The 27,397-nt window shown below is 42.8% G+C and overlaps 1 protein-coding gene across 1 annotated transcript in view; it reads right to left on the reverse strand.

The window, feature by feature from the left end:
* Positions 1-27,397, reverse strand: part of ITGA5 (integrin subunit alpha 5) — an 805,866-nt gene that overhangs the window by 601,602 nt on the left and 176,867 nt on the right. The window contains exon 3 of the mRNA XM_044083969.1: positions 17,956-18,065. Coding sequence (XP_043939904.1) covers positions 17,956-18,065 — 110 coding nt within the window. The remainder of the gene's footprint in view (positions 1-17,955; positions 18,066-27,397) is intronic.

Genomic DNA, 27,397 nt, shown 5'->3' on the forward strand with positions numbered 1-27,397 from the left:
GGTACTCCTCTGAGAAATGCTGCTGAAGTAGCTGCAGCTCTGGTGGAGTGAGACCTAATGCCCTTGGGCACAGGTTTGCCATGGTGTAAGTAGCAGAAACGGATGCAGAGGCTTATCCACTTTGAAATTGTCTGCTTTGAAATAGCCTTTCCTTCTGAACCTGCAGCATATAACACTAGTAATTGCTCAGTTTTCCTTAGAGCTTTAGTCCTGCTCAAATAGAATATTAGCGGTCTGTGTATGTCCAAGGAATGCAGAATTCTCTCCCCTTTGTTCTGCGGATTTGGATAAAAAGTTGGCAGATGAATTGTTTGGTCAAGAGCCACACTGAAAATGACCTTCGGCATAAAAGTAGGATTTGTCCTCAGAGACACCCTGTCTGGGTAAAATATGATAAAAGGCTCTACAGTCATGAGGGCCTGTAGCTCTGAAACTCTTCTTGCTGAGGTAATTGCTAGTAGCAGAGCTGTCTTCCATTATAAGAACTTTATGTCAGCGGTAGCAGCTGGTTCAAATGGAGGCAGGGTGAGCTTTTCCAGCACATAATTGAGGTCCCATGCAGGTAATGGTGATCTTCTAGGAGGCCTTAAATTTTTGGCACCTCTAAGATGCTGCTTTAGTAAAGGATGAGAAAAGATTGGTGGCTCTGTATTGTGATGAGCTGAAATGGCAGAGGCATGGATTTTGATTGATGAGAAAGATAGGCCTTTGTCAAGCATCTCAGTTAAGTATTGTAAAATCTGAGGAATATGTGGTTCTGCTGTATCAGTTCCTTGTGCTTTATTCCAAGCACAATCTCTTCCATTTGTCAGCAAAAGATTTTCTAGTACTAGGCCTTCTGGCTTCCAAAATGACATCCAACACAGCTTTACTGAGAGGTGTCGTTTGTATGATTACAGGATTAGCCAATGCTGCCAGGTTCAGAGTCTGCAGTTTATTGTGCAGGATCTGTTTTGCTGGGACAGTAGTTGTGGTTTTTGAGGCAAGGTCCAAGCTGGGTTTTGAGACTAGTTCCTTAGGATTGGGTACCAGTATTGGCGGGGCCAGTCCGGGGCAATTAATATCTTTGGCTTCTCTTGTCCGACTTTTAGGAGGACCTTGGGTAGAAGAGGCAGAGGAGGAAAGGTGTAAACTGATAGGTTTTTCCAACTGAAGGATAGAGCGTCCACTTTCCATGCTTGTCTGTGATAAGTCCTTGTGCAGAATCTTTTCAGTTGATAATTTTGAGGAGAGGCAAATAGATCTATGTCTGGGCTCCCCCATTTCTCGGTTATCATGCTGACGACTTGTGGATTTAGTTTCCATTCGTGAGGATCCATAAGGTTTCTGCTTAAATAGTCTGCCAGAGTGTTTTGTTTTCCTGGCAAGAATTGAGCTTGAAGATGTATTTGGTAGGTCAAAGCTGTGTCCCACAGTGCCATGGCTAATCTGCAAAGGGGATATGAGTGTGTGCCCCCTTGTTCTTTTATATACCACATGACTGTGGTGTTGTCGGTCTTTAATCAGTAGTTGTCCTGGATGAAGTAAGTCCTTGAAGGCTGTTAGGGCATTTTGAACAGCTAGCATCTCTTTCTGGTTGATATGCAGATGCATTTGATTTGGTGCCCATATACCCCGAATGCATCATCGTGCTATGTGGTCCCCTCAAGCATAATCTGATGTGCCTGTTAAGGTTTGGCTGGCAGGGGGTAGAGTGAAGGGCCATCCCATGTTTTGGTGACAGGCCTTTGTCTACAATAGAAACTCCTGTTGCAGGCAGGGAATGAAAGGAATCATGGTTTCCAGACTGTGTGAATGTTGACTCCATAAACTTTTTAGGTATCATTGAAGTTTCCTCATATGCAGTCTTGCACATGGAATTAGTAGGATGCAGGATGCCATGAAGCCCAGAGTCTGCAGAATTTGTCTTGCAGAAGACTGCGTTTTTGTTGCCATCAGTTTGAAGTAAGTAGTCAGTTGCCTTTGTCTGGCGTGAGGTAAGCCATCTGGGCAGTTGTATTCAAGCTTGAATAGCAGGAATGTTATCTTTTGAGAGGGTACCAGTTGTGATTTATTTTCATTTACTGTATACCCTAGGCATGTTAGAAGCCTTTTCACAAACGCCAGGTGTCGTAGAAGAGTGTCCTTGTTCTCTGCTTGAATGAGACTGTCATCCAAGTAAGGAAATATTTGAATACTTCTTTGTCTGCAAAATGCAATTACTGGTGCCAGGCACTTTGTAAAGACCCTGGGCACAGTAGATAAGCCAAAGGGCAGTGCAGAGAATTGGTGATGCATTAAGGCAGCCTTGAATCTGAGGTATCTTCTGCACGACTGTCTTACTGGGACATGCAGGTATGCCTCTTTTAGGTCTAAAGTCACCAGCCAAGCATTCTTGCCCAGCATGGGCAGAAGCTGCTGCAAAGTGAGCATTTTGAATTTTGGAATGTCCAAGTATGTGTTCAAAATCGATAAATCCAGTATTGGCCACCAGGTCTTGTCCTTTCTGGGTACCAAGAACGGTCTTGAATAAAAACTGCGTCCTTTTTCCTGTTGGTACTGTCTGAATGGCCCCCATATCCATGAGGGACGTAACCAGTTTCTGTGACTTTGCCCGTTGGGTTTTTTGGCAGATCTGGCCAACCATTTGTCATTGGCAGAGTGTGGAAATGGACTCTATATACCTGTGATACGATGTTTAGTACCCACTTGTCCTGGGTTATTAACTGCCAATTTTGAGCAAAAAGTGCTAGTTTCCCCCTATGGGTGCTGCCAAAATATAAGTGCTTGGTGTAGACAGAGGGAAGTCATTGGGCTTGCTTTCTGTAGGTTTGCGCTTTATCTCCTCCAGATTTGGAGGTGGATGCACCCCACTGATTTGACCTGTACGAGTCTTGAGCCTGGTACCTGGAACCCTTAGGGTGTCTGGATTTACCCCTTTGAGCTCTGTCTGACACAGGAAAGGACCAATTTTTTGTAGGCCAGTGTCTACTGAATCTTGGTGGCTGCACCTGTAGAAATCTTTAACAGTTTTCATAGACTTAGCTTGGTCTTCCATTTTCTTTAAAACCTCTTCTGCCTTAATACCAAACAGAGAATCATGCTGTAAAGGTGCATCTACCAACTTAGCTTTAACATGATCAGGCAAATTTTGTTCCTTTAACCAGGCATGCCTCCTAATCACAGATCCAGTAACTGTGGCCCTGCAGGAGGCCTCTAAAGAATCAAAACCACATTGCAAAGTATGCTTTCCAACTTGTTCAGCTGCATGCAATAATTCCTGCAATTCTTTATTTTCTGCACATTCTGAAATCAGCATCATTTTGTTTCAGCAATCCCATTACATGTTGTTGATACTTAAGCATATGAAATTGACAACTTAAGGCCCTGATTGCCAAGGTTGCAGATGTATAAACCTTTTTTCCCAATCTGTCAAGTGCCCTAGAATCTCTGTCAGAGGGTGTAGGGTTTTTTTTTGCTGTTGAGGCCTTAACTCCCTTTGGACCCTGTGAAATAATTTTAGGATCAGTAGCAGGGTTTCTAAATAAAATGTATGAAGACTTCGGTTCTGAAACTCAAACTCGAATATTTCAGTAGTCGGCCGACCAGCACTTGCTAAATGCTTCTGACATCGCACGGCAAGAAAGACTAAAGAAAATGGCGTCAGCTGCATGTTTTATACCCCTGACGACATGGAAGAGAAGACAGCAACTGACGCAGAACCCAAGACTTTGTAATTCAGGCCGACTGAGGGCAACCTGCCAGCAGATTACCCAAATGTAATGACTGCAACAGTGAAACACAAAGATCAAAGCATTCACAATAATTTTTACTTTAGAAAATTAACAATACATTAAGAAAATGACAGCTTAGAAGTCTAGTAAAGAGAGGCCATTACGTAAATTTACTGGGAGAAAAGATGCAAAATACCAAAAAAAAAAAAGTGTGTACCATCAGAAGTACAGCGAGGGTCACACATTCCATACAGAAAATAAGGTCACAAAAAAGTACAGTTTTGTACCTACCATAAATGTAGATGTCCGAGAGGTATGCATCTGCAGTCCTAACAAATGGGTTGTCCTGCCTCAGGCAGCCCTCGGTCGGCCGGATTCCAAAGTCTGGGTCTGGCCTCGGCTGATGTCGCACTTCACCCGACGTCATAGCTTCTGGGGTATAAAGGCATCAGCCGACGCCATTTTCCTCAGTGTTTCTTGCCCCAGATGCCAGGAGCCCTCTAGGAAGGCTAAATTTGGAGAAATGCAAATGTTTCCAAACAATAGAGAGCAAATAGAAATAAACATGTATGTACATATATACAAACAAATACACCATAATAGATTCCCCCAGCTAGCTACAAGATGGGCAAATACCCTAGGAGTACCACAGAGGGGAAGGAGGGTGGGTAATCCTGACTGCAGATGCATACCTCTCGGACATCTACATTTATGGTAGGTACAAAACTGTACTATGTCCTTCAAGGATGCATCTGCAGTCCTAACAAATGGGTAGAATACCATAGCCAAACTGGGGGAGGAGGCACTAAGAATTTATGGTGTGGTTAAGATCCCTTGCAAAACAGCAGTGGCAAAACCTGCTCGAGATCTGGAGTATAAAGGTAGATTATAATGCTTGGCAAATGTATGCACGGAGCTCCAAGTAGCAGCCTCTAAAATGTCTTTGGTAGCCACTCCTCATAAGAAAGCTGTAGTAGCGGCTGTAGCCCTTGTGGAGTGAGGTCTGATGTTTTCTGGAGTTGCCTTTCCATGAAAGGAGTAACAAAATCTAATGCAATTTCCTATCCATTTTGAGATTGTCTGTTTTGAAATTGCTTTTCCTTCCATTCCTGTTGCATATGCCACCAGAAGCTGGTCAGTCTTTCTATTGTTCTTGGTTCTGTCCAGGTAGTAGCGCAATTGTCTGTGTACATCCAAGGTATGCAGCAATCTTTCCCCCCTGTTCTGCGGGTTGGGGAAGAATGTTGGTAGATGTATCGCTTGGTTTAATGATACCCTGGAGACCACCTTTGGCATAAAGGTAGGATTAGTTCTCATGGTCACTCTATCTTGATGGAAGATAAGGAAGGGCTGTACTGCCATTAAAGCCTGTAATTCAGAAACCCGTCTAGCTGAAGTGATTGCAAGCAAGAATGCAGTCTTCCAGGATAAGTACTGTAATTCTGCTGTTGCTGCTGGTTCAAAAGGGGGAAGTGTCAACTTTTCTAACACAAAGTTCAAGTCCCATGTAGGCAATGGTGGTTTCCTTGGTGGCTTTACATTTTTAATTCCTCTGAGAAACTGCCTGAGTAGAGGTTGAGAAAAGACTGGAGGGTCCATGTTGTATGCTGCTGAAATTGCTGATGCATGAATCTTAATGGAGGAGTAAGACAGGCCATTGTGGAAAAGCTCTGCTAAATATTCCAGGATGTTAGCTATGTTTGCTAGTGATGCATCTACCCCTTTTGTTGCACTCCAAATGAGATATCTTTTCCATTTTGCTGAATAAGTTTTCCTTGTTGAGGGCCTGCGAGCCTCCAGGATAATGTCTTTAACCCTTTGAGATAAATCTGGGTTATTTTTCCTTATGCAATGTTCCAAGCAGCTAGCTGCAGGGTTTTCAAGCTTGGATGTAGGATTTTGAAGTTGTTCTGTGTTAGCAGAAGAGGTAGTAGGGGTAGAGGCCATGCATGTTCCCGGGACATACTCCTCAGTAGCGGGTACCAATGTTGCCTCGGCCAGTCTGGCGCTATCAAGATGATCCTCGGGTGTTCTTCTTTGATCTTCAGTAGCACTTTGTGCATCAAAGGAAGAGGTGGGAATGCATATGCTGTCAGGTTTTCCCAACTGAAGGATAGGGAGTCCACCTTCCAAGCAAGTGGGTGGTATGTCCTTGTGCAGAATTTTTTCAATTGGTGGTTGTGTGGGGATGCGAACAGGTCTATTTCTGGCAGTCCCCATTTCCTTGTGATGGTTTGAAAGATATCTGGATGCAGCATCCATTCGTGGGCATCCGTAGTGGTTCTGCTTAAGATGTCTGCTAGTATATTTTCTTTTCCTGGCACAAATATGGCCTGGAGCTGAATGTTGAGGCTCAGGGCCACATTCCAGAGGTCCATTGCCATCCGGCATAGAGGATATGAATGTGTGCCTCCCTGCTTGTTGATATACCACATAACTGTGGTGTTGTCTGTCCTTATCAGCAATTGGCCCTGTTGAAGAAATGGTCCGAATGTCTGAATTGCCTGTTTTACTGCCAGCATCTCTTTTTGATTTATGTGTAAGCTCATCTGGTCTTGAGTCCATAAGCCTTGAATGCATTTGTCCACCATGTGCGCCCCCCAACCTAGGTCTGAGGCGTCCGTGGTAATAGTCTGGCTTGGGCGAGGCCTGTGGAAGGGCAGTCCTTTGTTCAATTGGCAGGCCTGGGCCCACCACTGGAATTCTTGTTTCAGGCATGGAATTATTGGAATTTGGGCTTCTAAGCTGTGTTTGTGCTGAGACCATAAATTCCTCAGGTACCATTGTAACTTTCTCATATGTAGTCTGGCATGCGGTACTAATATTATGCAGGATGCCATGAAACCCAGGGCTTGCAGGATTTTCCTTGCTGTAAGCTGGTTCTGTGTTGTTAATGCCATGAAATAAAGTGGTAGCTGCCTTTGTTTTTCTTCTGTGAGGTATGCCATCTGGTTTGATGTGTCCAGTTCTGCACCCAGGAAGGTTATCCTTTGGGATGGTATCAGTCTTGACTTTTTTGTGTTGACTGTGTATCCCAGGGCTTGGAGCAGGTGAATAACTTTTTTCAAATCTTTTGTTATTTTGTCTTTGATGTCCGCTTGTAACAGGCAGTCGTCCAGGTAAGGATAAATTTGAATTCCCTGAAGCCTGCAATGAGCAATTACTGATGCCAGGCATTTTGTGAATACTCTGGGCGCAGTAGATAAGCCAAAAGGCAATGCTGAGAATTGATAATGCTCTGATCCTGCAAGGAATCTGAGGTATCTTCTGCAAATTGGTCGTATGGGGACGTGCAGGTATGCCTCCTTGAGATCCAGAGTCACCAGCCAAGACTCCTTGCCCAGCATGGGAAGAAGTTGCTGTAGGGTCAGCATTTTGAATTTTGGAACAATAAGATATGTGTTTAGAGCGGACGGGTCGAGGATAGGTCTCCATTGGTTTTCCTTTCTTGGTACCAGGAAAAGCCTTGAATAAAATCCCTGTCCTTGTTCCATAGGCGGTACCTTTTCTATAGCTCTTAACCTTAGTAAGTGGTCTATTTGTTGTAGAGCGTTTGTTATTTGGTTTGGAGGCAGGTTTGGCATTCCTCTCTTCCTTGGAGGAGTATGGAAGTGAAACCTGTAGCCTTTGTCTATTGTCTGTAAAATCCATTTGTCTCCTGTAATATAATGCCAATTTGCTGAAAATAAGGCTAATTTTCCGCCTAAGGGTGCTGCCAGTTGTTCCCTGGTAGGCAGTTTCAGAGCTAAGTCACTGCGAATGTCCTGTGGAAGTGGTAGTGGTTGGATCTGTGGCAGTACTTCTCTGGCTGTTAGGCTGCCACTGACATCCCCTGTAGGCACCTCTGGATTGACCTCTGCCTCTAGGGTGTCTATTCCTGCTTCTCTGTGCTCTAGTGGCGTCTGGAAAGGACCAATTCTTGGAAGGCCAGTTTCTACTAAACCTCGGAGGCTGGACCTGTAAGAAATCCTTGACTGTCGGTACAGATTTAGCTTTTTCTTCCACCTTCAACACTTGCTGTGCAGGGGAACCAAACAAACTGTGCTTTTCCATGGGAGCATCTAGAAGCTTTGCCTTTACATGGTCTGGTAAGGATTGCTCTTTTAACCATGCATGCCTTCTGATCACTGTACCAGTCATAGCTGATCTAAAGGAAGCCTCCAGTGCATCATAGCCGCATTTTAAGGAATGATTACTGACCTGCTGAGTGTTATGCACCAAATCCTGCAGGGACTTACGGTTTAAAGGCTCAGGCGAGGAAAGTTTTTTAGTGAGCTGATCTAACAGGAATTCCTGATATTGAATCATGTGGAATTGACAGTTTAAGGCTCTAGCCAAAAGAGTAGCAGAAGTATAAACTTTTTTACCCCATCTCTCCAGTGCCCTAGATTCTCTGTCAGAGGGGAGGGGGTTTTTGGCAGAGGCAGCTGCTACAGCTTTGGGGCCTTGTGAAATAGTTTCAGGATCTGCAAAAGGAGCCTTATATAAATGATAATGTGTGTCCGGAACCCTGTAGTATCGGTCGGGCTTAGCAGGGGTCAGGAGCAGTACAAGCATCATTAAAAGCATCATCCACAACTGTAAGTACTGGAGGAATAGCTAAGGGCCTATGCTGTGGTAAATGCAAAAAGGTCCTAAGTCTCTTCCTAGAGTCTGAAAAATCCTGGCCCTGCCATTGGAATTGTTCCCTCATAGCATGCAAGGTTTCCCCAAAAGAAAATTCCTCAGGAGAGGCAGAAGGTATGGAATCCTCTGCATCAGAGTCCTCATAAGGAGAATAAGGGCCTTCTGGAGGATTTGCATTTTCTGAATCATCAGAAGAGTAATCTGAAGAAACTGGCTCAGGGGCTCTGCTCTAGGCCTTTTCTCTGGAGGTGGTTGAGAGGCCCTGTCAGGGTGAGACTGGGTTCCCCTGATTAAAGAAATGAGATCCTCTGCAAGACTAAGCATTTGGGTACTAGAGGTAGGCCTGTGAGAGGGGGTTTTAGCAGGCACGGCCTTAGAAGATTTAGTTGCTTTGGCCCTGGCAAAAGCCTTAATTGACATGGAGGCAGGGGGCCTAGCAGCTCCACGTGCTGGAGTAGATGCATCAAAGGGGATAGTATCTGATAAGTCCTGTGAAACTGTAAGTGTAGGAGGAATTTCCGTAGCAGATTCAGCCCTGCTGGAAGAGGCCTCGGTAGAAGGAGGCAAGCTTTCGGCCGAAGGAAGAACCTCGGACTCTGTTTCAGCCGAAACCGGGACACTCGCGGTTGGCTTAACCGCGGTTTCGGCCGAAACCGGACCACGAGTGTCGGTCCTTTTCCTTACGCTTTTTAGTCAATTGTGAAGTCGGCGCCTCCGAAGGCATGATATAAGCAAAAGCGGAGCCGAAAAACTCCTCAGCAAACTCCGACCGATGTCTAAGTGTTCGTCGGTTGAAGGAAGTACAGGCTAGACAAGCTGCTACGTCGTGGTCTGGGCCTAAACAAGGTAGGCAGTAAGAGTGGAAATCTTTATGAGGTATTTGTTTCCCACAAGTTAAACAGTTATTCACTTTTTCTGACATCGGCTGAGGCAAGAAAGAGTCCCCAACGGGGTAGTTAGCTTTTTAGAAGTCTTCGGTAGTAGTAATCTCTGGTTCTGACCGACCGGTACTTGCAAACAGCTTCTGCTTGGCCACGCGCAAGAAAGACTGAGGAAAATGGCGTCGGCTGATGCCTTTATACCCGCTGAACTGCAGCTATGACGTCGGGTGAAGTGCGACATCAGCCGAGGCCAGAACAAGACTTTGGAATCCGGCCGACCGAAGGGCTGCCTGAGGCCAGGACAACCCATTTGTTAGGACTGCAGATGCATCCTTGAAGGACATCTATACTATGTTCATCGTGTTACCCTGCTGCAGTCATCACACTTGGGTTGAATCCCAAAGCTAAGGAGGGGAGGTGGAGTCAAACAGGGTTAGAAGAAGCTAGTAGGCCCTGCAAAAATGCAGTGGCAAAACCAGCTCTAGTCTTAGAGTAAAGAGGTAAGTGATAGTGTTTGGTGAAGGTGTGCACTGAACTCCAGGTAGCAGCTTCCAGAATATCCTTGGCTGGCACTCCCCTGAGAAAGGCTGCTGATGTAGCTGTAGCCCTGCTGGAGTGGGACCCAATGTTAGCAGGTACTGGTTTCCCATGATTTGTGTAGCAGAAACGTATGCAATGTCCTATCCATTTAGAAATGGTCTGTTTTGAGATGGCTTTTCCTTGTGATCCTGTAGCATAGGCTACAAAGAGCTGGTCAGTTTTTCTGAAAGCCTTAGTTTTATCCAAAGAGTGCAGGAGTCTTTCTCCTTTGTTCCGGGGATTTGGGAAGAAGGTGGGCAAGTGAATGGTTTGGTTTAGGGCCACACTGGATACCACCTTTGGCATAAAGGAAGGATTAGTTCATAGAGAAACTCTGTCGATGAAAAATGAGGAAAGGTTCCACTGCCATTAGTGCCTGTAGCTCTGAGACTCTTCTAGCTGAGGTTATTGCTAGTAGTAGGGCAGTTTTCCATGAAAGAAATGTTAAATCAGTTGAAAAAGCTGGTTCAAAGGGCGGCAGTGTAAGCTTTTCCAGGACAAAGTTGAGATCCCAGGTAGGTGTTGGAGCTCTCCTTGGCGGTCTTAAGTTCTTAGCCACTCTGAGGTACTGTCTTAGGTGTGAATGTGAAAATAAAGGAGGATCCGTGCTGTAATGAGCTGAAATTGCCGAGGTGTGGATCTTAATAGATGAAAAGGAAAGTCCTTTGTGTAACATCTCCATTAAATATTGTAGAATCTGAGGAATGTTCGGCTCCAGGGGATTTAGGCCTTTTGCCTGGTTCCAGGAGCACAATCTTTTCCATTTGTCTGAATAGGTTTTCCTGGTGCTGGGCCTCCTGGTCGAGAATGACATCCATAACAGCTTTGGATAAAGGTGTTGGCTGGTTGTTTAGGTAATTTTCTATGCAGCCAGGTTTAAAGTCTTGACCTGGCTGTGTAGAATCAGATTGTTTCGCTGGGTGAGCAGGTGAGGAATTTGTGGCAAAATCCATGGTGGGCCCTGGGCCATGTTCCTTAAAATTGGGTACCAATGTTGGCGTGGCCAGACTGGTGCAACGAGAATCATTTATGGCCTCTCTAATCTGACTTTCAGCAGTACCTTTGCTAGAAGAGGCAGTGGAGGGAAGGCATACACTGTTAATGTTTTCCAACTGAATGAGAGAGCGTCCACTTTCCAAGCTAGTGGATGGAAGGTCCTTGTGCAAAATTTTTGCAGTTGGTGGTTGTGGGGGCTTGCAAACCGATCTATGTCTGGACGTCCCCATTTTTGAGCCATCATTGCAAATACTTGTGGATCTAGTTTCCATTCGAGTGGCTCCATGATGTTTCTGCTTAGGTCGTCTGCCAATGTGTTTTTCTTTCCTGGCAGGAATTGTGCTTGTAATTGAACCTGGTAAGACAGTGCAGTGTTCCACAAGGTCACTGCTTGTCTGCATAGAGGGTAGGAATGCGTGCCCCCTTGCTTGTTTATGTATCACATAACTGTGGTGTTGTCTGTCCTTAGTAGTTGTCCTGGGTGTAGAAGGTCCTTGAAAGCTGTTTGGGCATTCTGCACTGCTGGCATTTCTTTTTGATTGATATGCAGGTGTCTCTGATCTGTAGTCCATTTGCCCTGAATGCACTGTCCTGCAATGTGTGCTCCCCAGGCACAGTCCGATGCATCTGTTGTCATAGTTTGCCTGGCTGTGAGTAAGGTGAAAGGCTGACCTTTGAGGTGACATGCCTGTGCCCACCATAGAAACTCCTGTTGAAGGCAGGGAATGAGTGGAATCATCGTTTCCAAGCTGTGGCTGTGCTGAGTTCATACACTTTTCAGGTACCATTGTAATTTCCTCATATAGGTTCATAGGTTCATACTAGGCTATCTGCCCTAGGACATTTATAAGCCTGGCCAGAGTGTGTTTGGCTTTCGCCACCCATTTTAAATTAATTTTGCTATGCCCTTTTTCGAGGTTAGTATACTGTGCCTCTGTCTAACAGTGACACAGAAGTGATACCTGGGGTAAACCTACGATCTCCCATCCACTCATCAAGATTCCTCTTGAAGAGAGTCAATGAGGGACTCTGCCCAACCTGGACTGGGATTTTATTCCAGCGTGAAGGGAGCCTCTGGGTTATGAATCTGTCCCTCCAGCATGTGTTGTTTATTTCAGTGCTGAGGTTCAAGTCTCTCGAGTGCGTAGCTCGATGGGATTTGGATTTTCTGAGGTGCAGCATGTCCATTAATTCCGGGTTGGACATGGCTTTATCCGTCAGGCACAGATCGCCTCTGAGCAGGTGGTATGCCACTGAGTAGAGCTGGAGTTTCTTTAACCGGGCAGCATATGGCATCTGTTTGAGCCCTTTGATCCTCTTGGTGAGGTACTTTTGGGGTCTTTCCAGTTGTTGCAGGTGTCTGGTAAGATACATCCCAAAAGGGGCATTGTACTCAATTATGGGCCTGATGAGGGATGAGTAAAGAGGCACGATGACCTCCCCTGATCTAGATGTGAATCCCTTCATGATTAGGTGGGCTATATAAAATGTTTTTCTAACTACTTTGGCCACGTGGTTGTCAAATGAGAGATTGCTATCAACTTGGGTCCCCAGGTCCCTAATTACTTCTTCTGTACTTAATGGATTACCACCTATGTGGTAATTTGTGGGCACTTTTTTTGCCAAAGGGGATGACTACACACTTTTTGGCATTTAGCTTGAGGCCATGGCTCTGGCACCAGTTGTCTGTTTCTATGAGGCCCTTTTTGCAGGATGCTTGTGTCAGCTGGAGAGTTGATTATGGCGCCCAGCTTGCAGTCATCTGTGAACTTGGTCAGCCACAGTCCTTCCGTGTTGGCCTGTACCTCTTAGATATACCAAACAAGAGAGGTCCCAGGACTGAGCCTTGTGGGATGCCACTTGTAACTGGTTTGGAGTCTGACATGGCTCCAGCAATTCTAACCATGTGGGTTCTGTCCTTGAGCCAGTTTGCAACCCATCTAGTGACATAGGGGTTTATATTTAAGCTGGTGAGCTTATCTATAATGCCCGAGTGGGGTATTGTATCGAAGGCTTTTGCGAGGTCCAGGTAGGCTGTGTGGACCACCTTCCCCTCGTCAATGGCCTTGGTGGCTGTTTCAAAGAAATCAACCAGGTTTAAGAGGCAGGATCTGCCCTTAAAGCCGAAATGGGTAGGATCCAGTGTCTGTAGGTCCCCAATATCTATTTATGAGGTCCATGATGATCCTTTCCATAGCTTTGCAGACCAAGCTAGTCAGGCTTATGGGGTGATAGTTTTCAGGATCCGTTGAGGCACCACCTTTGTGTAGAGGGGCCACTGCTGCTGTACGCCACTCTGGGTACATATCCTGTAGTAAGGCTGAGATTGAACAGTAGTTTTAGGTTTGGGTTTAGCTTTTCTTGGAGTTCATGTAGGACGCAGCCTGGGACACCGTCTGGTCCCATTGATGCTGTGTTTTTTGCTTTGGAGAGGGCAGCTCTTACCTGAGCATCTGAGATGTCAGGGGGGCAGCACTCTGCTGGGATAGATATTTGCCCTTTTGGTGGGGGGGGGGGGGGGAGAAGTTTGCGCTGAACCCGTCAGCTAGGATGTTGGCAATGTCTGTGGATTCTGTGTATTTTTTGTCATTTTGGACTAATTCTGAGCATATCTGGGAATTCCCACCCAGGTTCCTAACATAACTAAAGAAAGCCTTGTAATTATCCTTAGTGTCCTGTGCAATTTTTCTCTCGAAGCTGGGCTTAGACAATTTTAGGAGGGCCTGTAGTTTTTTGCTAATACTGATTTGCTAATAAGATGCCTTCCTTTTTTGGGATTTTGCTCCATCATGTAGTAGCTTCCTCCTTCTATTGTATAGTATGTTTATGGCTGGGGTCCACCAGACAGGACGTCTGCCTTTGGAGGCTTGGGTCTTTGGTTTTATTTGGGATTGCATGATCCATGCATTCCTAAAGGTGTTCATAGATGCGTTTATAAAGGATTCTGCGGTCTGGGCCGTATTTTCCACAGGCCCGGGGGCTTTGAAGGATTCCACCTCGGTTTTGAGGAGTGTGAAATTTGCTGTGGTTCAGGGCAGGGGGTGGAGTCAGGATGTGAATATCCAGTGAGATTAGTTTACCAGTGAGGGCAGTTTTGCAAATGGTATTAGTAGTATGCAAGATGCCATGAATTTTTCTTGCAGGGAGTTGGGTCTTTGTTGCCATTATTTTGAAATATTGAAACAGCTGTCGTGGTTCGTCTGGCATGAGATAAGCCATCTGGGCCGTTGTATTCAAGCTGGCACCCAGGAATGTTATGTTTTGTGAGGGCACTAGTTTTGATTTCTTTTAGTTTACTGTGTACCCTAGGCAACTTAGAAGGTGTTTGACAAATGCCAGATGCTGTAAAAGAATGTCCTTGCTTTCTGCTTGAATAAGCAAGTCGTCCAGGTATGAGTATATTTGAATTCCTCTGTCTGCAGTATGCAATTACTGGTGCCAGGCATTTTGTGAAGACCCTGGGCGCAGTAGATAAGCCAAAGGGCAGTGCAGAGAATCGATAATGCGTTGAACCTGCAATGAAGCGGAGGTATCTTCTGCAATTTTGTCTGATAGGGACATGCAGGTATGCCTCCTTGAGGTCCAAAGTGACTAGCCAAGCATTCTTGCCCAGCATGGGAAGAAGCTGCTGTAGTGTTAGCGTCTTGAATTTTGTTACTTGCAGATAGGTGTTCAGAATTGAAAGATCCAGAATGGGTCTCCATGCTTTCTCCTTTCTTGGAACTAGGAAGAGTCTTGAGTAAAATCCTTGTCCCTGCTCCCGTGTAGGTACCTGATGAATGGCTCTCATGTTCATGAGAGCTGTAATTTGTTTTTGTGCCTCTGCCCATTGATTTGGTGGCAGGTTTGGCATTCCTTTGATCCTTGGTAAGGTATGAAAGTGGAATCTGTATCCTTGAGAGACAATGTTTAGAACCCATTTGTCTTTTGTGATGATGTGCCAGTTGTCCGCAAAAAATGCTAGTTTTCCTCCCAAGGGTATTGCCAGGAGAGATTTGCTTGGTAGTTTGAGGACAGAGTCATTGTGTCTGCCTTCTGCTAGCTTGGGGCCTGTCTTCTCCTTTCTGGGTAGCAGAACCCCATTGGCGAGGTTTGCAAGGGCCCTGTGACTGACCTCTGCCCCTTGGGTGTCTGTATTTGCTCCTCTGTGATCTGTCTGAAGCTGGAAAGGACCAATTTTTTGTTGGCCAATTTCTGCTGAAGCGAGAGGGTTGTACCTGGAAGAAATCCTTGACCGTTTGCATAGATTTAGCCTTATCCTCCATTTTCTTTAAAACCTCTTCTGCTTTGACACCAAATAATACATCCTGTTGTAAAGATGCATCTAATAATTTTGCTTTAACATGGTCAGGGAGAGTTTGTTCTTTTAACCAAGCATGTCTATGAATGACTGAGCCAGTAACAGCTGCTCTACAGGAAGCTTACAGTGAATCAAATCCGCATTGTAAAGTATGCTTGCCCAGCTGTTCAGCTGCATGCAACAGGTCCTGCATTTCCTTGAATTCAGGCTGTTCTGAGTGTGTGCTCATTTTTGCTTTAACTGAGACATCAGGAATTGTTGATATTTCAACATGTGAAACTGGCAATTTAATGCTCTCATAGCCAGAGTTGCAGAGGTGTATATTTTCTTTCCCCATCTATCTAGGGCTCTGGAATCTCTTTCAGAGGGCACAGGATTTTTAGCCATAGAAGCCTTTGCTCCCTTAGGACCCTGGGATATGGTTTCTGGGTCAGCTACAGGGCTTTTATAAAAGAATTTGTGAGAGCCAGGTACTCTGTAGTATCGGTCTGGTTTGGCTGGAGCAGGAGGTAGAGAGTCTGGATTTAAACTAGACTCCAAGTAAACCATCTACAATATCTAAAACAGGAGGGATAGCAAGGGGTCTGTGCTGAGGTAATAAAAGGAACTCTCGGAGCCTTTTCTTAGAGGCTGAGTAATCCTGGCCTTCCCAGTGAAAATGTTCCCTCATGGTATGTAATGTTTCCCCAAAGGAGTAGTCTTCAGGGGGAGATGCTGAGGAAATACAGTCTTCAGCATCAGAATCCTCATAAGGTGGAAAAGTGTAATCCTGTTCCTCAGAAGAATCTGAAGAGAGAGAAACCTGGTCAGTGAATGCATAATCTTCCTCTTGTCTTGGTCTCATCAGGAGGGGGATGGGAACCCCTGATAAGGGTAATTAAATCTTCAGCCATCTTAAGCATCTGTTTCTTGGGCATGGGGCCTTGACCTGTAGACTGATTAGCGGTTTTCTTAGGTTTTAAAGGAGTTTTAAGCTTAGCATAAGATTTAATGGTGAGTGTAGTAGATCTGAAGACACCTTCTGCAACCGATGGAGTTTCCTCTTCACCGGTGTATAAATCTGCTCTGGTGTTGGTAGATGGCTGCGTTCGGCCTAGTACAGTCCACTTGGGAGTTGGCAGCTGTCTGGGGTTCCAGCTCTGCGGTCGTCAGGGGCTGTGTAGGCGCCTCACTGAAAACTGGAGAACCAGCGACAGGCCCAGCTGAGGCCTCAGCGTCTGGCTTATTCCTAGGCTGCCTGTCCTTATCCTTGCATTTTTTATGAATTGCGGTAGTCAGCTGCTCCGACGGCATGATATAATTGAATTTCCTACCAAAGTAATGCCATGCGAAGTCAAACTGGCGTTTGATAGTGCGTTTATTAAATCTAGTGCAAAACTGACAACCTGTGACGTCGTGGTCTGGGCCTAGGCAAGGAATACAATAGGAATGGAAGTCCTTATGAGGTACTTGCTTCCCATCAAGAAATGCAATTGTTAACTTTTTCTGACATCGGACTGAGGCAAGAAAATGTTCCCCAACGGGGTACTTAGCTTTATTGAAGACTTCGGACTGAAATTCAAATCGAAAATCTCAGGTGTCTGCCGGCCGGCACTTGCTAACTGCTTCTGCTTTGGGCACCACGTGGCAAGAAAGACTGAAGAAAATGGCATCAGATGCCTCTTCTATACCCCTGACGCACTGACATTAGGGAAGAAGCGACAGCAACCGACGCCGGACCAAGACTTTGGAATTCAGACCGACTGCGGGACCGCCTGACGGCAGGATAACCCCAGTGTGATGACTGCAGCAGGGTAACACTATGAACATGCAGGATTATCCAAATGCCTAGACAGTCTAACCACATCTCTTCTCCCAGACTGAAGGTGTCATTGGGAACTTTCTCACTGCCACTGTGCCCATCCAAAATCCTCAAGCTTTTATCTCTGTGGCACTAAGCTTTTATTACATATTACCACATACCATATTTAAATATAGAAATATAGCACCCCCCCCCCCTTTCCAGGGGTCTCACTGCCTGAATGATAAGCAAGAACCCATCTAATGGCACTTTACCTAACACAAGCTAAACAAAAGCAGCACAGACTATAAGGGCCTCAGTTCTCTCCCATTTGCTCCCATTTGCTTCCATCTAACAACCCATATGTGCTTATCAGCAGTGGTCATTGGTGTGTCAAATATTTTCACCATGGTTTTAGCTCCCTCCAAGGAAGGCAACCAACTGTCAGAAGATGCTAACATTACCATTGCAAATACAGACCCATGGCAACCAATTAATTATATCAAATGGTCAGCAAAGTCAACTACAGTAGCTTCTGTTTACATTTTACTGTCATTAATGGGACAGAAATACATACCACTACACAGTGAATTAACTGAATTCCAATTAGACGACACCATGCTTAAGGACCAGGGGTGCAACACAATGAGGTATACGAATTCCACATTTACTTTCTACCTCCAAACCAACCTCTCTAAATATTTTCCTTGGACTTCATTAAAATAAAAACTTTGCTATGCTATGTTCTGCCTATTATGAAAAGCCAGCTATTCGAATCTAATTTTTCAAGTCATTTAACAGCTCTACACAAGTTATTTTGACCAGAGCTCACTCGCATTCAACTATTTTAATAAATTAAGGCAACCATCTAAAACAAAACACATCTAGGTAATCAACCAAGATTAGTCAATGTCCTTCCTCTTCCTAAAAGAAAGTGGGTCAAAATTAAAAATTGTGCAATAAAATTTTGTACATTAATTGTGCACATTTAATGAAAAACAGGCAATTTCACTAGAAAACGGCAAGCTTTTAACAGTGGTCATGCTACCCAGCAAAACAGGAATTCACTTAAATCCTTACCAAGATAGTATCCTTGTGGGAGCGTACAGAGGCACCAAACCACTGGGATGATTTTGATTCCATTATTTCTTTCTCTGTACTATTACCAGATTCTAGGGTAACACGGTTTCCTAAAAAAGAATAAAGTTTCCATAAACAGTTTATAACAAGACTGGTAGACACTGAATTTGTAGAGAGTATGTAATGGACTCATTAGTATAATACAGTCATGCAAAACCTTTGAATTTTTAAATTATAAGAAGCTATTATCAGTTTGAGAGATGCACCAGAATATTGAAAACAATAGCTCAAGTGTACTAACCACTACAAAATTAGCATTACCTTGTGCATACCACGGCATTTCAAAAGCAGTTTGAACAATGGTCTGGACTCTACTGAATCCAAACTAGAAGCCATCTGTCAACTTAAAGACCTCAGAAAATGAAGACAGCTTAGCTTGCACTCAATGAAAAAAAAAAAAAAAAGCATCCAAGCACTGTAGTCTTCAAACCTTTTCCAAGGGCCTACATGTGAGCAGTAAGACAACCCAAAACAAGATGATCACCATTCTTTATTATAATCTACTACAAATTCATAGTTTTTACAGGTTACAAAAGACTGGGATTGGAGAAGTCCTAGTAGAAACACTAGCTCTATCAGGAGCAATCATGGCTCAGAGGAGACAGTGGTAGTCGCATCTCCACCATCATACCAAAGTTATGAATGTCATGATAGCAGAAGAGGGGAGTTTGTAACTAGGGTACTAGACACAAGGGTGGGAAGAGTAATGGTTATTATGATGTAATGCAAGTAGTCTGAGAAAAAAGAAAAATGACCTGCCATCAGTCATGCAGTAGGGAAAGTTACAATATCACCAGCACAGACAAAGGCAAATGACAATACAGCATATGGGACATAGATGTCTCAAGTTATGGGTTGCTTTAATGAAGGGGAACAGCATGAATAGACCACACCATACCATAAAGGCAGCATGGAGCAGCTAAGTATCAGCACCGAAGATGGGGGAATGGAAGTGTGAAAGGTCATACGGATCTCAAAGGTAAAGGGAATACAACCTGATTGAGTATTCGGATCAGTACAGGTTCAGCCAGATGGTGTATTACTATATTTTTAAATGATGGAATTGTTAGCATAACTATATCTACCTAGAGGAGGGGGCAGTTAGAGAGAGACAGTCATAGAAATGATGTCCCTCTATGGTTAAAACCTGGGACAAGAGTTACAAGCAAAGACATACAATGGTGTAGGATCTTACTGGGTAAGACCATCAAAGATCAACTAAAGGACACAGAGGCAAACCAGGAGATGTAAACAAAAGCTATGGTAGTGGATCAGATACAAGTACTTGAAACTAAGAACAAGGATGTGAAGCAGCCAAAATGGAGAAGAGCAATGCGATAACCTTTAAGAATGTGAGGCTAGTGAAACTGCATACAACATACAGACGATGCTCAATGTCAGGCAGCAAGCAGAAGTGTGACGGGGTAAAGGTAGCAAAGGTGCAAAGTGAAGGGAGTTAGGTGAAGGGGTTGAGAGAGAACAAAAGTCTCAAATGCTGAAAGAACTAAACAATGAAGGTGACAGGAACACCTTAGAGAAAAAAATAACTATATACGACATAAGACATACTATATGAACACTCCCTCAAAAGGGAAATTACAGTACTTCTATGTTTTATTTAGCAGGCAGGTGAACTAGACCACGAGACCCCCCCCCCCCGCCCAATTTTTAGCCATGATCTAGTTAGCATAAAACTAGATAACACGGAGTACAGTGAGTAACAGAACTTGGAATATGCAAAATGACAGCACACTGAATAGATCAAGGGTAGTAACAATTCGAAAACTACACAGAATACACAGTACTGCTCAGTAAAAGTACTCACAGAATACTCAATACAGCTCAGTAAGTCTCTGAAAAGCAGTCCTGCAGGATGATACAAAATCCTGTAAGGTTACCTTCACTTTGGTGTTAGAGATACCGCTTTACTTGTTTACAGAAAGAGGAAAATGTTGAAAAAGCTGGTGAAAGCTAACTGGGAGAGAGTCAACAGCATGGCTTAGGTGAGAGAACTCTTTTGGCGCAGACAAGCGAGAATGGGATAGCAAGAGGAGCAGCATTGGAAACTGCAGACCTAAAATATCTGAAATGCTATCAAACATTTCACAGAAGTAATTTTGTGTAAGGTATTACAAGAAAAAAAAAAAACTAAAGAAATTCACCTCTAAGATTAATAGAAAGTCAGCCTTCTTGTTTAATTCTAAAGGCAATTATGAAGAAATAGGGCAACCAATAAAATTTAAGTTGTGCTTCTGTAGCTTAATAAAGGAAGTGCAGCCACCAATGGGCAAGGGTCACTTAAGGCCTCAAACCAGTACAATCCTAATTCAAGCCTTCCATCATCAGAATATTGTTTACGTCATTACGTGCACAGAGTACTGAGGTAACTTGCTTTCTCCACTCACTCATGAAGTGAGGAGGAAACCAATGAAGCTGGATCTGAAGATATTTTATGAACTGCACCAGTTTCAGTAAATGCTAAGGTGTTTATGAGTTTCCATGTCCATTACATTAGCTTTGTCATGTCCTCTGAATTCACTGCTTTGACATATCGAGTTGCAGACAAGAACAGTTGCTGGATTCCCAAATACTGTTACCCGCATAAATAAAGATGCTTTTCCTAGACTCCAGGATACAACGGTGGGTAGGCTACAAAAAGAATAGGGTGCTCAGTGTACAGTACTTCATGTAAGCTGAAGTAGAAAAAGGAAAAAAAATGTTGAAACAAGAAAAGTGGAGTATGGAGAAAATGAATGAGGCGCACAACGCATTTCAAACAGGGATTTAAATCATCACATTACACATTTTATGGCAATACTGTGGTGGTGGTGGTGCTGCGGTAGCGTTGTCGCCTCACAGTTAGACGTTGCCCGTTCGATTCTCAGAGCGTCTTCTGTGTGGCGACATGCGTGAATGGGCGTTCCTTCCTTGAAGGTTGTGCGTTAGGCCCGGCAAGCCAGCATGGAAAACTCTACTGCCAATCATTAGCGGACCGGAGTTCCGCTGTGGCGACCCCTAACCGGGAAAAGCCGAAACAAACATTACACATTTTATGAATGTAGACAACCAAGGAGTTAAAATGTAGGGATAAGCCTATCCCCTGCTGAAAAGGTGGATTTGAACTGGGACAAAGACTGAAGGAAATCCCTCCTCCTTTTGCTACTGCAGGCAAATAGCAACTCCTCATTAACTAAAGCCAGGAATGCATAAAAAAAAAAAAATACTGTATATTTAACCAAACGCATGAAGGCAGACAGAGACAAACGGGTAACACAGCAGCAGAAAGCTCAGTGATATGAGCAGAAGCACAATTAATGTTTCAGATGTACAAGAACAGGATGTACAGACAGCAAAGACAAAATGCTAGACTAATCCAAGTCACCTATGATAAAGGGAAACAATTTACAGACTTTCCAAACAAGCAGAAAAAGCAGAAACACAGCTATGCACAACTCAGGTATACCAGCTTTAACAAACAGCCAAAAAAAGTATAAACACAGTTCACAAAAGCGTTGCACTAGGAACGACACAGGCACGTAAAATATGTTGCAGTTTACTCCACTAGTAAATAAGGATAAGTGCTTTCACAGAAAACCTCTGCTTCATCAGATCCACCATAATCAAACCAGAAGCAGCTTAAATATTACATACCCCACTAATCATGAGCCTAATTAACTCGCACACCCTTTTTCTTTTAAAAGGTACAAATACAGCCAAAACCATATATAAAAAGCATTCATATAGAACAAAAACATTTAAAATATTCACCTAAACAACCTGCGTGCTTTCAGTACAGGTTTAAGAGGGACATTCTCATTTAGTCCCAACCCTTTATGTGCTTGCATCCTAACAATCCACTCAAGTTCCACAGTCTCTGATATCACCCATTCTCAGAGTTTCAAAGACTCTGTCAATAAGTCTAAACTTAAACTTATGCTCAGATCCTTTCTCCACTTTCTCCGTTCCCTTATACGCCCCTTTAACTTAAATGCTTGAGATCCTGGGTTTTAGGATGAATTGACCATTTTAGAACACAACTTTAAGGAAAGGGGATATAAAAGTAGGGAAGTTTTCGTGAACCTGATAATGGCAGGAGATTTTATTTTAAAGTCTCTGCTAGCTGTGACACTAAAGTTATTTATTTAGCGCACTGTCACATGCTCTTCATTCTATGTGGGGAAGAGCAATCGGAAGTTAAAGAGCGTATAAAGCCTTTATTCCATTAATATTAAGTACATGTCAAATGCTCTAGCAAAACACGTAGTAGAGAAAGGAGCTGAGCATAAGTTTAAGTTTAGGGCTATTGGAGTCTGAAACTGAGAATGGGCTATTGACGGAGTCTGAAACTGAGAATGGATGATATCAGGAATCTTAGAGAGCTGTGGAACTAGTGGATTGTTAGGATGCAAGCACATAAAGAGTTGGGACTAAATGAGAATGTCCCTCTCAAACATGGACTGAAAGCACACAGGTTGTTTATGTGAATATTTTAAACATTTGTTATATACGAATGCTTTTTATAGTATGTTTTTGGCTGTATGTATTTGTACCTTTAAAAGAAAAAGGGTGTGTGAGTTTAGGCTCATGAATGGTGGGGTATGTAATATTTAAGCTGCTTCTGGTTTGAATATGGTGGATCTGATGAAGCAGAGTTTTTATTTTCTTTGAAAGCGCTTATCCTAGTTCACTTGTGGAATAAACCAACAGATTTTACCTGCCTGTGTCATTCCTAAAGCAGAAAAAGTACTTGAAGTTAGCTGAGGAGGACAGGGAAATAAATTCACTAACAGTGAATCAAGTTTGCTTCTTAGGAAGCAACAGTGTGGAAAATACAGGAAGAGAAACAATTATGTCATTTGACAGAAAAGTGCAAAAACGCTATTTAAATGACTCACAGGGTGGGTGCTTTTTATTAAATCAAGCAAACTTACAGTTTATGGATCCAAGGTCCTTAATGAGCACCAGCTATAGAGCAGTTGGAAATCAAAAAGTTAAGTGCGTATTTTCCATTCTTTGCCAACATCTTAATTTCTTTAAGTAAGAGAACAGTATTTGCAAACTGGAAGGCTAACTGTAAATCTATCACTTCTATTATACAATGTAACTACTCTGTGAGCTGCAGCGGGACTGAATTTTCCTATGGTGATGGATCTATACAAAATATTGAGAAAGTTTTAGAGATCACCACCATTTGTCTTTTTATGTGGAAAAGATGCACACTGATTCTACATACAGCCACAGTTTTATAAACATGTTTTTAAACTGGCAGTTACGGTGCCTAAATTCTTCCAGTTTGAATCTGAGCTGAAGTGGATTTGCCCGTGCGAGTAAACTCCATATTATTAATTAGATGTTCAGCTGACTTCCTCCTAAAGAGTTTACTTTTTGTCTTTCTTTTCAACAAGCCTGCTGTGCTTAAAGCAGCTGCTGAAATGTTTAAATTTAGTTTGAAGTTCATGTGGTGCATTCATTAGTTTAAACTATGCAGTTGTGTAGAACTGTAGGCATGTTGTAACAGTTATGGTGTACACTGAAACAGGTAGTTATTAAAAACAAGGTTAGTAAAAACAAAATCGAAGTTCCCAAGGCAGAGCACTGGGAGACTCCTAAACTTGTCTTGAGACTTTAAAATAATGTAATGTAATGTATGCTTTGCCACACAACAGCTGGAGTGCTGTTGGACCGATACAGTTACACGCATACAAATATTTCAAATACGGGCATTAATGCCTTTCTAGCCTGCCAATATACCAAAACATTTGTTCTCATAATAAAAAGAAAAAGTGTCCAGGCTTTTCTTAAAAATATCTAAGCTAGTACTTGGCTTAAATGTAATTTGGTAATCTGTTCCATGCATCAGTTACTCTGCCAGAGAACCAATTAGTACATTTCTCATTCCTATAGAATCCTCTAGATAGGTTGTCTGATAATTCTCTAGTACTTTTTGATAACCCCAAACACTTCCAGAAGTAGTTCTCTCTAAATAGCCTATATACCTGAATAAGATCTCCTCTTAGATATCTATAAAGTACAGTTTTGTACCTACCATAAATGTAGATGTCCGATAGGTATGCATCTGCAGTCATAACAAATGCTTTGACGTCGGGGAAAGTGCGACATCAACCGAGGCCAGACCCAGACTTTGGAATCCGGCCGACCAAAGGGCTGCCTGAGGCAGGACAACCCATATGTTATGACTGCAGATGCATCCTTGAAGGACATCAGACACTGTACAAGTTCAGATAATTTGGTCTTTCATAATAAATTTTGACATCCATGAATGCCCTTGGTATATTTCCGCTGTACTCTTTCCAGTTTACTCATGCTTGTTTTCTTATAGGCTTTTCCATATTGTTATTCCATACTCAAGTTTGGGTCTAATGTAACAAACAATGACTTCATTATTTTTAATTTCCTAGACTTTATAAATCTTTTTATTCGACCTATAGTTCAATAGCTATCATTAACCAACTGGTTGATGTGATTAGAAAACCTCATAGCTGAATCTACCCATATACCCATGTCCTTAAATGAATCTACAGTTTCAAATCAGTGTGTGCTTTATTAAATAGTCACCTTTCAATTTATGTCTTTCAAATATCATATACTTAGTTTTTGATGTATTTATCAGCACATTCTCCTGTACCCAAATGGTCACTTTAGTAGGTTATTTTGCAGATATGCCTCATCTGTAACACACATAATCAGTTTACCCAATTTCAGGTTGTCTGCATACAGACTGTAGAACACCTCAGATGAAAATGCTAGGTCTGAAAGATACAAATCTAAACAAGTAAGGGTACAGAGCTCTATGGGACACCCAGACTGTTAACCAAGGACTTCACCTGTGCAGTTGCTGTACGATACTTCCCATGTCCTACTTGTAAGCCATGCAGCTATCCATCTTATCAGGAGTACATCAATACCCAGTTGTACTAATTTACTGATCAGTGTTTTGTGTATGACCCTGTCAAAAGCTGAAGTTAAACCTATATAAATTGCATCACAACACAATTGTTCATAGATGTTATTATAATGTTATAGAACATCCTAACCTCTACACTCCAGGAACACTCCCTGATAATATTAGCGATCACATGCTCACCTATATTATTAGACAAAAATTGCATGTCCCAACCACCCATAAACTCAAGACATCTCGCTCAAACAAATTCTTCAATCCTGAACAGTTCCTCACAGAACTAAAAGCTTGTAACTGGTCTCCACTAACCCACCTAGAACTCAATGAAGCTGTTACCTACTTTAATACTAATTTTCTACAGATCCTTGACTTCCACGCTCCCATTCGCACTACTAGGATAAGATCCAAAACAGCACCTTGGCTAACAAAACAAACTAAGAACAAAATGATCCTTAGAAATAAAATCTGGGCTAAATGGAGAGCTTCTAAATGTCCTTTAGACCACCTTCTCTTTAAACAATTAAGAAATGCCACCAAGAGAGATACTCTCACAGATAAAAAGGAATTTTACCTTCACCTACAACAAACTAGTCAACAAACCCCGCAAAGATTCTGGTCAGGCATTAATAAACTTCTTAATCCAGGAAATACTACTACTCCAACACCTTCTGGCTTTAACCTTAGCAACTCCACTCTGATCCCAGATGCCTTCAATAACTATTTTACAGAAGTTATTCAAACCCTAGCTAATTCACTACCCACTTCTACTCCTACCTCATCTATTACTTCTAATACCTCCTCTAACACCTTTCATATTCAACCTGTTGCCACATCTCTTATCTTTAAGCTTCTCAAGAAACTTAAACCTTGCACTCCATCTGCTGACCAACTCCCATCTGAATACCTACAAATTGCTGCAGAAGCTATAGCATACCCAATTTCCATACTTATTAACAGAACTATCTCTGAAGCAAAAATCCCCACCTTATGGAAAATCTCACATCATCCCCCTACATAAAGGGGGCTCCTCCACTGAGCTCTCAAACGTTCGCCCTATTGCCTTACTCTCCCCTTTATCAAAGATCATGGAAAGATGCATACACAAACAATTTCTATCCTACCTTCTACAAAACCGACTTCTAGCCAATTGTCAACATGGTTTTAGACCTTCGCACAGCACTACAACTGCCCTCCTTTCCTTTACTGACATTATCAATAATAATAAGAACAATAATCTCCTCTCCTCTGCACTATTCCTAGACCTGTCAAAAGCCTTTGACATGGTTAACCATAACATACTTCTTGACAAACTAAATCTCTATTGTCTGAGCTCTCAAGCACTGCAATGGTTTAGGAGCTATCTCCAATACAAGCAACAAGCAGTTCTATGGCAGAATAACCTATCATCCTTACTACCAGTAAAACATAGGTGTTCCACAAGGCTCAATCTTAGGTCCCTTGCTTTTTTCCCTATTTATTAATGACCTACATGTAAACATTCCCCAAGCCATCTGCATTCAATATGCCGATGACTCAACTTTAATCTGTTCTGCTAATAATGTTTCCTCACTACATTCCCTTACTCAAACAGCTTTCCATAAAGTTGAAAATTGGTTTATGGAACATTCCCTCCTTCTAAATCCCAAAAAAACAAAACTTCTTCTCTTTTCTCCTACTCTCAAATCTTCCTCACCTTTCTTCTCCATCTCCTCTAATGATGCCACCTGTATAAGCCCAGACATGACCACTCGCCTATTAGGTATTACTATTGACAACCGTCTTAATTTTGATCACCATATTGATAACACCATCAAATCAGTTAACAAAAAAATAGGTACTCTCTACAGAATTAAACCCTTCCTTACCCCAGCAGCTAGAAAAACCATTGCCCAAACCCACCTGATCTCTACCCTTTTCTATGCCTCTGCCATTTATACTAACTTATCAAAAAATAACATTACCAAACTCTCTACTTGCTACAACAGTATAACTAGATTCATTACGGCTACACCCTTCAGAACTCACCACTGTCTTAACCTCAGACAACTGGATTGGTTAGAACTTAATAGCCACCTACTCTATCAACAACTAACTATCATTCATAAGTCCCTTTACTACCCAGACGCTACCCCTAGCCTTACAAAACTAATTACCCCTTATAAAAACCTATCCACACTCCGATCTGCTAACAAACTACTAGTAGCCTCGACTAAATCTTACAATAAAGCTGGTGACTCATTATTTTCAAATTCTGTCGGGAAAATCTGGAACCAACTCCCTCAAGAAATAACCAACATTGACTCCACATCCCTTTTTAAAAAACATATCAAAGAGCACCTAAAAACCCACTGGCTATGTCCCTGTTCTAACCCTGACTGAAAACACTACCCCCTTTCTCTTACAACACTCACCCTCCCCTGTTTCTTGCCTCTAAATGCCACTTTTACTGATACCAGCCAC

Source organism: Protopterus annectens, chromosome 9.part0 (assembly GCF_019279795.1).
Source record: "Protopterus annectens isolate FY-2018-M chromosome 9.part0, PAN1.0, whole genome shotgun sequence".
NCBI classification, from domain to species: domain Eukaryota; kingdom Metazoa; phylum Chordata; order Ceratodontiformes; family Protopteridae; genus Protopterus; species Protopterus annectens.